At 38.2% G+C, this 12,326-nt stretch overlaps 1 protein-coding gene across 2 annotated transcripts; it reads left to right on the forward strand.

Moving 5' to 3' along the window:
* The first annotated feature begins 572 nt into the window (after nt 1-572).
* Nucleotides 573-8,363, forward strand: LOC104604344 (uncharacterized). 2 transcript variants are annotated; one of them, XR_016077716.1, is made up of 13 exons: nt 573-1,755; nt 1,830-2,049; nt 2,162-2,362; nt 2,463-2,533; nt 2,683-2,845; nt 4,249-4,842; nt 5,236-5,616; nt 5,705-5,780; nt 5,856-5,919; nt 6,140-6,275; nt 6,980-7,099; nt 7,532-7,645; nt 7,833-7,847. XR_016077716.1 is itself a non-coding variant. In XM_019198939.2 (13 exons), exons 2-13 carry the CDS (start codon nt 1,427-1,429, stop codon nt 7,896-7,898), a joined length of 2,415 nt encoding a protein of 804 aa, XP_019054484.1. In that variant the 5' UTR covers nt 574-1,138; nt 1,231-1,426; the 3' UTR covers nt 7,899-8,363. The 2 variants fall into 2 exon arrangements, 1 of the variants encoding a protein (XP_019054484.1); XM_019198939.2 differs by lacking the exon at nt 6,980-7,099 and having other exon boundaries at nt 574-1,138; nt 1,231-1,755; nt 7,833-8,363.
* The last annotated feature ends 3,963 nt before the right edge of the window (nt 8,364-12,326 follow it).

The raw sequence follows: 12,326 nt of genomic DNA on the forward strand, positions 1-12,326 counted from the left end.
GTACTTTGGGCCTAGTGTCACTTTGGTTCACAAACTTTAAAATGTGATATTTCAGTACCCAAACTTTTAAAATATGACAATCAAGTACCTGCCTTTTAAGTAGTTGTTAACCAGCCGTTAAGTGGCATTTGAAAAAGACACAAATGCCCTTCAAGTGTTATTTAATTTTCTTAATCAACCATCTAAATGTTGACAAAAAATTAACAATCCCAAATCTTTGCCTTTTCCATTCAATAAAGTCGGGATTCATGTTTGAATGGGCATTCTGGTGACCTCAACTTTCTTGAATAGAAGAGGCAAGGATTTGAGATTGTTAATTTTTTTGTCAATGTTTGAATGGTTGATAAAGAAAATTAGATGACATTTGAAGGGCATTTGTCTTTTTCAAATGTCACTTAACGATTAATTAACAACTAGTTAACAACAGGTACTGGATTGTCATGTTTTGAAAGTTCGGATACTGACTTTTCCTATTTTAAAGTTCGAGGACCAAAGTGCCACTAGGCACAAAGTATAAAATACTGATGGGAATTTTCCCTTAAGTATCGGAACTAAGGCTTCGTTTGGTTTGTGGGATGGGATGAGAATATTCCCTTTTCTTCTCATTTGTTTCAAGGGGAACAGGGGGATGGGATGAAAAAAAAGTGGGATGCGAGATCCCAAAATTGTGGATGTGCCACCCCGGTGGAAAAACTCGAGAAAACTCTAGTTTCTTCATCTTCATCCTTAGCCCTGCCGCTGCTAGTAACCACTGCCGTTGCTGCACCATCGTCGCTGCTAGTAACTACCGTTGTTATTGGTAACCACGGTTGAAGATGTTTCCGCCATGTTAGAACCCAGATCGAAGGTTTTCTGCCATGGTAGAACTTAAATCTGGGTTCGGAGACACAGATCAAAGCTTCTGTCATGAAGTTTTCTGTCTCTCCCTCCATCTTCCTCTTCTCTCTTCTTCCTCACCTTCTTCTCTCTTCTTCCTTATAATAATATTTTCCTATTATTTTTCCATATATAAAACCAACCAATGGATAAATAATTTTGTACACTTTCTCATTCCATTCCATCCCATCCCATATCATCCCATCCCATCCCATATCAAATGGAGCCTAAAGGGAACATTTCTGTGAGGATGAAAACTCAGGTAAGGTTTTTTGTCCGTTTTCCTTATGTCAACGGGATCTATAGATGAGAATCTCTAATTCTAGATGACACCCATTTGTTACTTGGAGGTAGGGCTATCCCACGACCACGAGCAAGCGTGAAGTATGTATCAAAATGATATCCCAAGATACGAAGCTTTAACCACAACATTGATGGTCCTGATGACAACACACCCAACAAAAAATGGCGACACCATAACGACATCTTTCCCTCCTAAACCATAAGCTGATGGGCATGAGCGAGCAACGGCCATAGATACCGGTGAGCTATGTTCTCACATCTCCGCCACCCCCACGACATCCTCCCTTTTCTTACCTTCAACTTCAACACCCGACGGCGACTGCCACCAATCTTCCGTTGCTTTAAGTGCAGCTGTAGTAATGAAGAACCAAAATCTTATTCAACTCGTTTCCTTCCTCCCAAACCTTCTCATTCTCGTCTCCCACCTCTCCCATTCCTTCGCGCTCTCTCTTCCAATCCTAGTATGGGTTCTCAATCTACCGTCGCAGATTTTCCCTTACAGTACCCTTTCGCCCGAAGAGATGAATCGGTCGTCGATGACTATCATGGCGTTAAGATATCTGATCCGTATCGATGGTACTTGTGCTTCTTTTGCAATTCTTTCTCACCCATCTGCATAGTTTGTCCTGAATTTGATGTTTTCTGGTCAGGCTCGAAGACCCCGATGCCGACGAAGTCAAAAATTTCGTTGAGAAGCAGGTAAAATTGACGGATTCGGTGCTTGCTACATGTGATACGAGAGAGAAACTTCGCCAGGAGATTACGAGGCTTTTCGATCACCCTCGGTTCGATGTCCCGTTCAGGCGGGGGGATAAATATTTCTACTCTCATAACACCGGTCTTCAAGCGCAGAGCGTCCTCTATGTGCAGGTCTGTGGACTGTGGATGGGCTCGAGTTAAAGTTGAAATGTTAAGAGAGGGAGAAAGTAGGTGACCTTTTAATGGGTCTGCGGATTCATGGCTTGACGTGTACCTATTTCAGGGTAGTTTAGATGCGAAGGCAGAGGTTTTGCTCGATCCCAATGCGCTTAGCGAGGATGGAACTGTTGCTCTGAACGCATATGCCATTAGCGAGGATGCTAAGTACTTAGCTTACGGGCTTAGTTCTAGTGGCAGTGATTGGGTGACAATCAAAGTAATGCGGGTCGATGATAAGACCGTCGAGCCTGATACTCTATCCTGGGTGAGTGAACAAGCATTTGCTCAGATACACATAATGGAATAGTTCAAACAGTGTTCTTCTTGGTAGATACGAGTTCATTTTATGTATCTGCTTGTTACAGGTTAAATTTTCGTCTATCAGTTGGACTCATGATAATAAAGGGTTCTTCTATAGCCGCTTTCCGGCTCCTAAGTAAGGAATAAGGACTCTTTAACAGCTGCTATCCAACTTTTTTTGGTTATTTCTGCAACCGCTAAGTAGGATGGATCAATGCCTTCCCATTTGTGGTGTTCTGGGTCTGGCATATTAAATTCATGACGATGGTGGGTATTGAATTGTAGGGAAGGAGAAAAGTTAGATGCCGGTACCGAGACGGATGTTAATCTTTATCACGAGCTTTACTATCATTTCTTGGGTACGGATCAATCCGAAGACATTCTGTGCTGGAAAGATTCCGACAATCCAAAATATCTGTTTTCAGCCCAAGTAATGGACGACGGGAAGGTAAATCGCTTCTCTTGGTAACATTTACAAACAGCCTATTCCAATTCTCTGGTTTGCCTTGTCAATTTTGGTTTGATCACATTGGACTCATGCCAAACTCGACCAAGGATGGGAGGATACATCCATCCCAAACGTCATACCGGGACCGGGAGATTGTTTCTGATGTTTATGTTTCCAGCTTCATCTTTTGATTGTCATCCTATCTTCTATTTTGAAATGAAACTCAAATTTGGGGAATGAGTCTGACAGAACAATTGAAGAGGTATAAGTGATACATAGCCTACTTGTTGATAACCTGATGTAGAATGCTTTTAATGCTCTCTCAAATCCCTTGAGGAAAATGATATTTGATTTTCTAATATGGTGTTCTCTTTGTTTCCTTACCAGTACATGGGATTTTTTTCCCTGGAACTGCTATGAATATTTCTAATTGTATTTGGAACTAGGGTGCAGAGGTGGAGTTGATTCTCTCATACTATACTCAACTCAGGAATCCCAACTATTTGGGGTAATCGGTTCCCTCATGTCTGCGAGTAATCCCTTTGATTTGAGCAGGATGAGAAAGTTTGGCTTATTATTTTTTTTTCTTGGGGGTGGTGATGGAATGTACCATCCGAATATTGTCAACATGAGTGGAATCTAGGAATAAGTTGAATTTATTTCCATTTCCTTGTGCTTGCTCCAAATACAGCCTTATATTTCTTTTCAATGTCATTGTATCCCTTTGTCCAAATTTGAAATATCATATGGGCTATTTTCTGGTAATGCTGGTTGAACTTCAAGGGGAAGGGGATACTTTTCAAGAGATAATGCTGACCATTGTCAGGAACTGAAATCAAAGATAATGTATATTTTTCTAAAGGATAGAGATGATATGATTGGAATCATCCCAATCAAAATAAGCTACTTTCATTAACAAATTTCATTCCTAGGAATAAGCTTCACCCCTTTTGTTGAGTTTGTTTATATAACAAATAATCCTTGGATATTTATAAGTTCAAGAAGGAAAATAATTTCAAATGCTATTCATTGGGTGGTCTTTATTTTGTTAGTCTGGATTTCTTTTCCATTTAATGGTTCATTGCACATATGATTATAAATTATAGCAGTAAATGTTTAACCATTTTTTGCAGTAACCAAAATGACTATAGGTTGGGATTTCTGCACAAATTGTTCCCTGCTATTGTATTTGCTAATATTGTGTGTGTGTGTGTGTGTGTGTGTGCGTTCACTCTTCAATTGTTAATGAGCTTTTTTTTTTTTACCAGGCCTTTTTTTATTATACATGTGTGCGTGTGTGTTCCTGTGCCTATGTCTTTATGTGTTCACTCTTCAATTGATGTTTGCAACAATTCTTTTAAAATTCTCTATGGATAGACTCAGTTCTTTCTCTTATTTTGCAGTATGTGCTACTGTATATAGAGGAGGGATGTGATCCAGTCAATAAGCTTTACTACTGTGACATATCTGCACTTCCAGATGGAGTTGAAGGTTTTAAAGGCAGAAATGAAAGGCTTCCCTTTATCAAGCTTGTTGACAATTTTGATGCCAGTTATCATGCTATTGCTAATGATGGAACCCTGTTTACCTTCCAAACTAATAAAGAAGCTCCAAAGTATAAGCTAGTTCGGGTGGATCTCAATGAACCAAGTGTCTGGACTAATGTCCTCGAAGAATCTGAAAAGGATGTGCTAGTATCAGCCAATGCTGTCAACAGTAACCAGATTCTGGTACGCTACTTGAGTGATGTCAAGTACGTTCTGCAGATAAGAGACCTGAAAACAGGTTCACTGCTACATCATTTGCCTATTGATATTGGCACGGTATATGGGAGTTCTGGAAGGCGCAAAGACAATGAGATCTTTATTGGGTTCACCAGCTTCCTTACACCTGGTATTATTTATCAGTGCAATTTAGAAACTGAGGTCCCAGAAATGAAGATATTCCGGGAAATTGTTGTTCCTGGATTTGATCGCATGGAATTCCAGGTTAATCAGGTAATAATACTACTTTTTTATTACTGTGACCATGATGTGTATTTATCTACTACTCTTTTTTTGCCAAGAATTATAGAGCTTGGAGTTGTTTTGTAAAGTTATTTTCTAGTTTGAATTTGAATGATAGGATATTGTCTTTATTTTCAGTAGGATAAGGAAACTGGTACCATGTTAGTGGAGTAATAATAAAATCAAGTCATCATCTTAGTGAGCATGATTATTTTGCCAGAATTAAATTAGACTTGTAGTGTACTAGAGCAATAACCACCTGTCTTTGGTGTATTTTTTTTCTGGTTGGGTGTTATATGTTGGTTAGATACTGTACAACTTCCTTGAGAGATGTGATGCTTGTTTTCTTTCCTTTTCTTCTACTAATTGGATCTTTATTTCCAGGTTTTTGTAGGTAGCAAGGATGGTACCAAGATACCAATGTTCATTGTGTCTAGGAAGAATATCATTTTGGATGGGTCACATCCTTGTTTATTATATGGTTATGGTGGATTTAATATTAGCATTACACCATCATTTAGTGTCAGCCGCACCATTCTTATGAGGCATTTAGGTGCTGTCTTCTGCATAGCCAACATTCGTGGTGGTGGAGAATATGGAGAAGCATGGCATAAAGCAGGATCACTTGCAAAAAAGCAGAATTGCTTTGATGACTTCATTTCTGCTGCAGAATTTCTTGTCTCTGCTGGTTATACCCAACCAAAGAAGCTATGCATTGAAGGTGGAAGCAATGGTGGACTTCTTGTTGCAGCTTGCATTAGTCAGGTAACTTTTTTTTTGTAGTGCTTCTTATTCATAAATTTGTTGGATAAATTATCTTTTAGTGAAAATCACAAAATCTTTTTGGTGGCAGCGGCCTGATCTTTTTGGTTGTGCTCTGGCTCATGTTGGTGTTATGGACATGTTGCGTTTCCACAAGTTCACAATAGGTTGGTCTACATTCTTTTGGTCCATTGGCTAGCATATCATAGTGTGACATATTGATTTACCTAATTTTTTTCCAGGCCATGCATGGACTTCTGATTTTGGTTGCTCAGATAAGGAAGAAGAATTCCAGTGGCTAATTAAGTGAGTCATTCTTGTTGCATTTTTTTTTGTTCAATGCTGAGTTTGCAGTTTCTGTATGTTTCAGAACTGTCTTATTGTTTAAGTTAATATCTAAATGTCACCAGAAGTGGTATATTGTATCCAAAGACCAAAGCTACTTCCCTGTCAAGTGAAATACATTCCTTTTCTTTTTGTTTCTTTTGAGACCTTTGGGACATGAGGTCATTTGTTTATTTCTCAGATACTCACCGCTTCATAACGTTAGAAGACCATGGGAACAACTTCATGATAAGACTTGCCAGTACCCATCTACAATGCTTTTGACAGCTGACCATGATGATCGTGTTGTACCACTACATTCATTGAAGTTATTGGCAGTAAGTTCTGAATTATCATTATCTGAAATGTCATATCTCTTTTATAATTCTTTTCATATTTGGCTAATAAGAGGTGTAAAATTAAGGATTTCTAGGCATTGCATGTTTTTACTTGCGTATACTGGTGAAGCTCTCCACTAGAGCCTCATAACAAATGTTTTGAGAATTTAGCTTCTAAAATAGATTTACTCACTAATAGAAGGTGAAACAAAAGTAGAGTATTATGATCTGACTGGAGATGAAATTGTCACAAATAAGGGATTTTAGTATGCCATTTACTTTAAGGACAAAGAAAAATTGATCTTGACAATATATATATATATATATATATATATAGTGTTGTGTGACAATAGAATCTGATGTCCTATTTATTTTAGGGCAAGTTTTTTTTTGGTAGAATATTTGAGGGAAATTGAAATACCGAATTTAGGAAGGAAATCAAGTAAAAAGCTATCAAATTGGATGGGTGAAATAATTTCAATTAGGGGCACAACATGGGCTGGCCTGGGTTTGAGCATTTGTTAAAATTTGAAGGGGCTTGACCTAAGGGGTGTAAATTCTTCATGTTGGGTACCTAATTTGCACCACTATCAAAACGTTATGCAACTTGTGGTTTAGAATGATGGGACTTGTTTTTAATGTTCAACTGACGAGCTAGTAGGTCCTTCCTATATTCATGTTTATTTCAATGTTTTAAAACGCAGAGGTGTGATGTGAGGCGTTCCACTACCTAGAGGCATGAGGCGTAGTTCATAACGCAAGAGACGCAAGCCTCCCAAACACAAGGAGGCTTAAGAGGAGGGGGGTTAGGAGGAGGATGAAGAGTAAGGGGGGATCTCATTTTTTTCTTTATTTTTAATAAAATTCGTTTATATTAAGAAGAAGAAAGATGCGTAACATTTTTAATAAAAATCTTTTCTTCCCTTCACTTCCCTTCCCTTTCTTTTCCTTTCCTTTCCTTTGCTTTTTTTTCTTTTTTCTTTTTTTTTTGTCTTTTTATATAAGATGTGCATGAGGCATACGCCTCTAGCACGCCTCATGAAAAAAGCGCAAGAGTTACGCCTCTTGCACCTGAGGCGTACGCCTTAGAGGTGTTAGTGCCTCTGGCATACGCCTCAGGGCGTTTTGGGAGCGCACCGCCTCCAGGCGTATGCCTCCCACGCCGTTTAAAACACTGGTTTATTTATATGTATGAATGTATGTCTATGTTATAACATTTCATTGTGTTTACACCGGCATTGTTCTTTCACCCTCAGACCATGCAATATATCCTCTGCAACAGCTTGGAGAAGAGCCCACAAACCAACCCGATCATTGGTTGGATTGATCGTAAGTCTGGGCATGGAGCTGGACGTCCTACTCAGAAATTGGTAATCATTTGCTCTGAATTTTTCTCTTGATAGTATTTGTTTTTGGATGAAATTAATATCCCATTCTTGGCATGATCTGATGGGTCTTTGTTCTTTGTCTTTAATATTTTCTCCTAATAATAATTGTTACATGAATTTAAATCTCATTCATTGCTTAATCTGCTGGGTATTGGTCCTTGTCTTGCAGATTGATGAAGCTGCTGACCGGTATAGTTTTATGGCTAAGATGTTGGGTGCATCTTGGATCAAGTAAGAGGTGTTGATAAAACGGGTTTTAAATCTTGGTATTTTAGATTATGGCTCACAACTCAACAATGTTGAAATGCGATTAGGTTAAAGGAATACACTACATACTTGAATTCATATTGGTATAGTTGGGAGCCCACTGCTTGAGGTTTGTGTTAATGAAGTCTTGGGTTGGAAAGTAGATTTCACATTGTTCATCGATATCACCGGGATAAGGAGGTGGGTGGGTTAGATGTTGCATGAAAGTCTGCAACTTGAACCGCAATCCCATATTTGACTGTCTACTGTAATATATAGTGCCTTTGATTTACAGTGGGGCAATCTTAGAACATGTTTTCATGTCTGAAGTGTATACGTTAAATCCATATTTTACAGTGGGGCAATCCTACATGTCCCTAATGTGAGGTATCGTATTGTTGTTAAGCCATAGCCATTTGAATGATATAGCATTTATATGTTTCTAATCCTATCATATTCATAGCGTTATTGTACTTGTGATGCCAAAGTAGAGAGATGACGTGAGAAGTGATAAAGGGGTTGTTTCATTCGTGAGAAATAAAAGAGTAGAATTGGTAGTGGGAAAATCTATGATGCAGAAAAGATATGGTATTGGAAGAGTTTTGACCAATCAAAATCCACCCATAAATTTTGATAAATAATACATGATTGACTATCACATTTATGATCCCAGTTGATCGGTCAGAAGTTTTTCAGATATTATATCTTTTCCATATCGTAGTTGAACCCGTTGGTAGTTGGTGGAAGAGGTGTAAATAAGGATTAAAAGTACCGTGCCCTGTATGGGCATATCATATCGGTATCTATGCACCCAAATACACTTGAAAAGGATATTAGACCTCTTTTAAGACATTCTCATTATTATAAAATAAAAAAAAATAAGAATATCGGTCTATGGATAGACATCAATACCCAATTGATGCGCATTGATATTCTAATCCTTTTGAGTGTAAGACGATGGTATTAGCTGAGGTGGTATGAAACTCTAAAAGTTGGGAGGAAAGTGGATGGAGGTCTGTGACTCTGTGAGGAGTAAGATAGAGGGGAATGCTGTACCCAGGTAAGAGAGGAGTTCACATCAGCACCCCACAAGGGGTGCCCCACAACGTCCCACAGCACAAGGCTGGAGCTCCTCTAGAAATGGAGAAAATCCCTGGTGAATAAATTGATGGGTGAATTCTGAAGGTTTCTTTTTATTTTTGTGTTTTTTGGGCTCCATGAGGCTATTACACAACGGGGACAGGGGTAGGCTCTATCCCCCAAACCTTGGAGTTCAGATCTGCGCCCCACCACGAGGTGTCCCACAGTGCATCCCCGCCTTGTTTTGGGAACATCTCTCGATGATAATACCAGACCTGATGTCATCATTGGGAGATGTTACCAATACAAGGCGGGGATGTGCTGTGGGACATTGTGGGGCACTGATGTGAACTCCAAACCTTGGTGTAGGCGAGTCTCCACTACATCTGGTAAGAGACCTTACCAACTGGCCAGTTAGCACCTTGCATTAGGTTTCGAAGTTGATACTCTATTTTTCGGGGACATTTCTATCAAATTAAAAGTTTATATTGCAAAAGGTAAATCCGAATTTGTTCTTCACACCAAGTTTCAGTTGTGCATTGAGCACCCGCATTTGATATTGTCATTCATAAAAAAGATGTTTCCAATTCACAGCTGCAATGTACCGTGAGGTTGGTATGAGGGGCGCCTTGTTAGTAGTACATTGGATTTATCCAAAATGATATTGTATTAAACACGATTGCTCTTTTCTTCATGGAAAAAAATCAAATGGGAGATGAATAGACACCTTGTCAGTTTTATCCACTCGTTGGTTGGGAATCTATATATTTAAGAGAAAATTCCCGATCAGTACTCTGTACTTTGGTTCGAGTGACAATCTAGTACTCAAACTTTTAAAATGTAATCAACCATTAAGTGACATTTGAAAAGTAAAAAATGCCTTAAGAATGCCATCTAATTCTCTTTATCAACCATCCAAACATTGATAATAAAATAAACAGTCCCAAATTCTAGATTCTTCTAAACCGTCACCAACAATTTTGAAAAGAATAGACTAGGATTTGGGACTGTTCAGTTTTTTGTCAACTTTTGGATGGTTGATAAAGAGAATTAGATGGCATTTGAGCCAAAGTACAGGATACTAGATTGTAGCATTTTAAAATTTGGGGACCAAATTGTCACTTAACGGCAAATTAACAAACTGGTTAACAATGGTACTGGATTGTCACATTTTGAAAATTCGGGTGCTGGATTGTCTTATTTTAAAGTTTGGGGTCAAAATTGTCACTTAACGGCTAATTAATGGACTGCTTAACGATAGGTACTGGATTGTCACATTCTGAAAGTTCGGATACTAAATTGTGCATTTTAAACTTTGGGGACCAAATTATCACTTAACGACCAATTAACGGACTGATTAACGGTAGGTACTGGATTGTCACATTTTGAAAGTTTAGGTACTGGATTATTGCATTTTAAAGTTCGGGGACCAAATTGTCACTCGAGCCAAAATACAAAGTACTGATCAGGAATTTTTCCTATATTTAACAATGTATTGATGGGTAATTTATTTCTTTTTTTTTATATACAAACCAATGATCAATACAATGAACTCATATTTGATCCTCACAGCCTTTGTGCATTAGGAACATCTTTGTTCTTGCATTTGTTTGTATTTATTGATGGAGATATATTTCCGATGTACAGCTGCAATGCAAGGAGCTGTGAGTACCGTCTTGTAAAAATTAAATCCAAAAAATATGATATGAGTCGTTTGGTTTATAAATAATGACATCATTTATAGAAAAAAAATTGTAAAATAAATTTAAATAGAATCAGTTAATATATTAATAATAAGATGTAATTTGATGAACTGTTGACATAAAGACAAAATGTCGTGGAGAATCACAAGGATGGGCAAGACAGTTATGGAAAAATCAGGAGTAATCTATGAATTTGATGCTGCTTTTTTTTTTTTTTTAATAAGAAGATAAGAGATGACTTGAAAATTCCGACCATATATCTGACTACAAAGGGTGCACACGCTACAGTTGATACAATTTTGTATGCAGGTCCCGTAGTGAGATGTTATGAATTTATAATTGGCAATTTGGCATTTGCATTTGCAATCTTCTCAGATGGAACACCAATTGGTTTCGAGATATTAGAAGCATCCAAACATAAAAAGCCTATGACTGGTGGGAGTGACATTCTTTTTTTCTAAATAGGCTTTTGAATAATTACTTAAATAAGTGCTTATTTGAACATTGACACTCATATCTAAACACAGGCAAAAGTTTGAGACAATGGAGGTTTTGGAGATAGGGGCGGAGCTGGGATTTTATGTTAGGGGGTCAAATACTAATGAACATAGATTAGGGGGTCAAAAGTTAATAAAAAAAGGGTGAAGGGTTAAAGTATAAATGAATCATCAATAGGGATTGTGGGGATTTTCTGGGAACGTTGTTGACTAAATAATTGTTCAGTAAGCTCTCTGGCACGTTGTTGAACCCTCGTGACGAACCAGTTCTTGGACCACGGGTACCTTGGAAGTTCACAATATTGAAGATATTAACAAATTTGAAGTTGACACTACAATGTGCAATCCTCTCTCTTTTTTTGTTTTCCCTTGCACAGTTTTGCCGGTTATATCTGTTTAGTGAATAACATCCTTAAAAACTGAAAATGGAAACACTTGTTATGGGGACTGTTGGTGGTCTGTCAGGCTTCTTGGTGCCAACTTACAACAGCGGTCCACCACCTTTGTTTTCGGCGATCGCCGCTACAATTCATAGCAGTGACGTTCTTTCTCTTTCCCTCAACCTCTTGTCCTCTCTCTCTCTTCTTCTTCTCTCTTTCTCTTTCTTTGTCTTTTTTTCTTTTTCTCTACCACCTCCCGTTCCTATTATTTTTGTTTTCCATGACTGCCACTGCAACTCACGACAACGGTCTTCTCTCTCTCTCTTTGGGGTGGAGCCAAGGGTGGCGTAGGGGAGCCATGGCCCCCCATTCCTTCAAAATTCCAATAAAACACATTTAAATCCCACTTATATTTTGACCATTTACCTATATTTCTTAGCTTTTGGCTCAAGAAAAAGCTCTAGCTCCGCCCCTACTCTCTCTCTCTCTCTCTCAGCAACAGTTGTTCTGGATCTATCTTTAGAAATGGCTTCAGATCTCCCTTTGTGTGGCATAGCTGATAATGCAGAAGACTAGATTGGACTCTTCCCAAAGTTTGCCTCTTCCGCACTCTTTTCTTAACTTATGGACCTTTCATTTTTTATGTTACAATTTAACAATAATGACAATTGTTAGAAATAGTAGGGGTAGTTTAAGAAAATATTTAAGGGTAGAGTTAGCCAATTAGTTAAATAGTAAGGGTAGTTTAAGAAATTTG

This window comes from Nelumbo nucifera, chromosome 6 (genome assembly GCF_055504915.1).
Source record: "Nelumbo nucifera cultivar China Antique chromosome 6, China Antique-T2T, whole genome shotgun sequence".
Lineage (NCBI taxonomy): Eukaryota > Viridiplantae > Streptophyta > Magnoliopsida > Proteales > Nelumbonaceae > Nelumbo > Nelumbo nucifera.

Coding starts and splice junctions, on each gene's coding strand:
- LOC104604344 (XM_019198939.2), top strand. CDS start 1,427: ATGTTCTCACATCTCCGCCACCCCCACGACATCCTCCCTTTTCTTACC. Junction 5,617..5,704: donor TTGCAGCTTGCATTAGTCAG/GTAACTTTTTTT, acceptor TTTTGGTGGCAG/CGGCCTGATCTTTTTGGTTG. Junction 5,781..5,855: donor TTTCCACAAGTTCACAATAG/GTTGGTCTACAT, acceptor ATTTTTTTCCAG/GCCATGCATGGACTTCTGAT.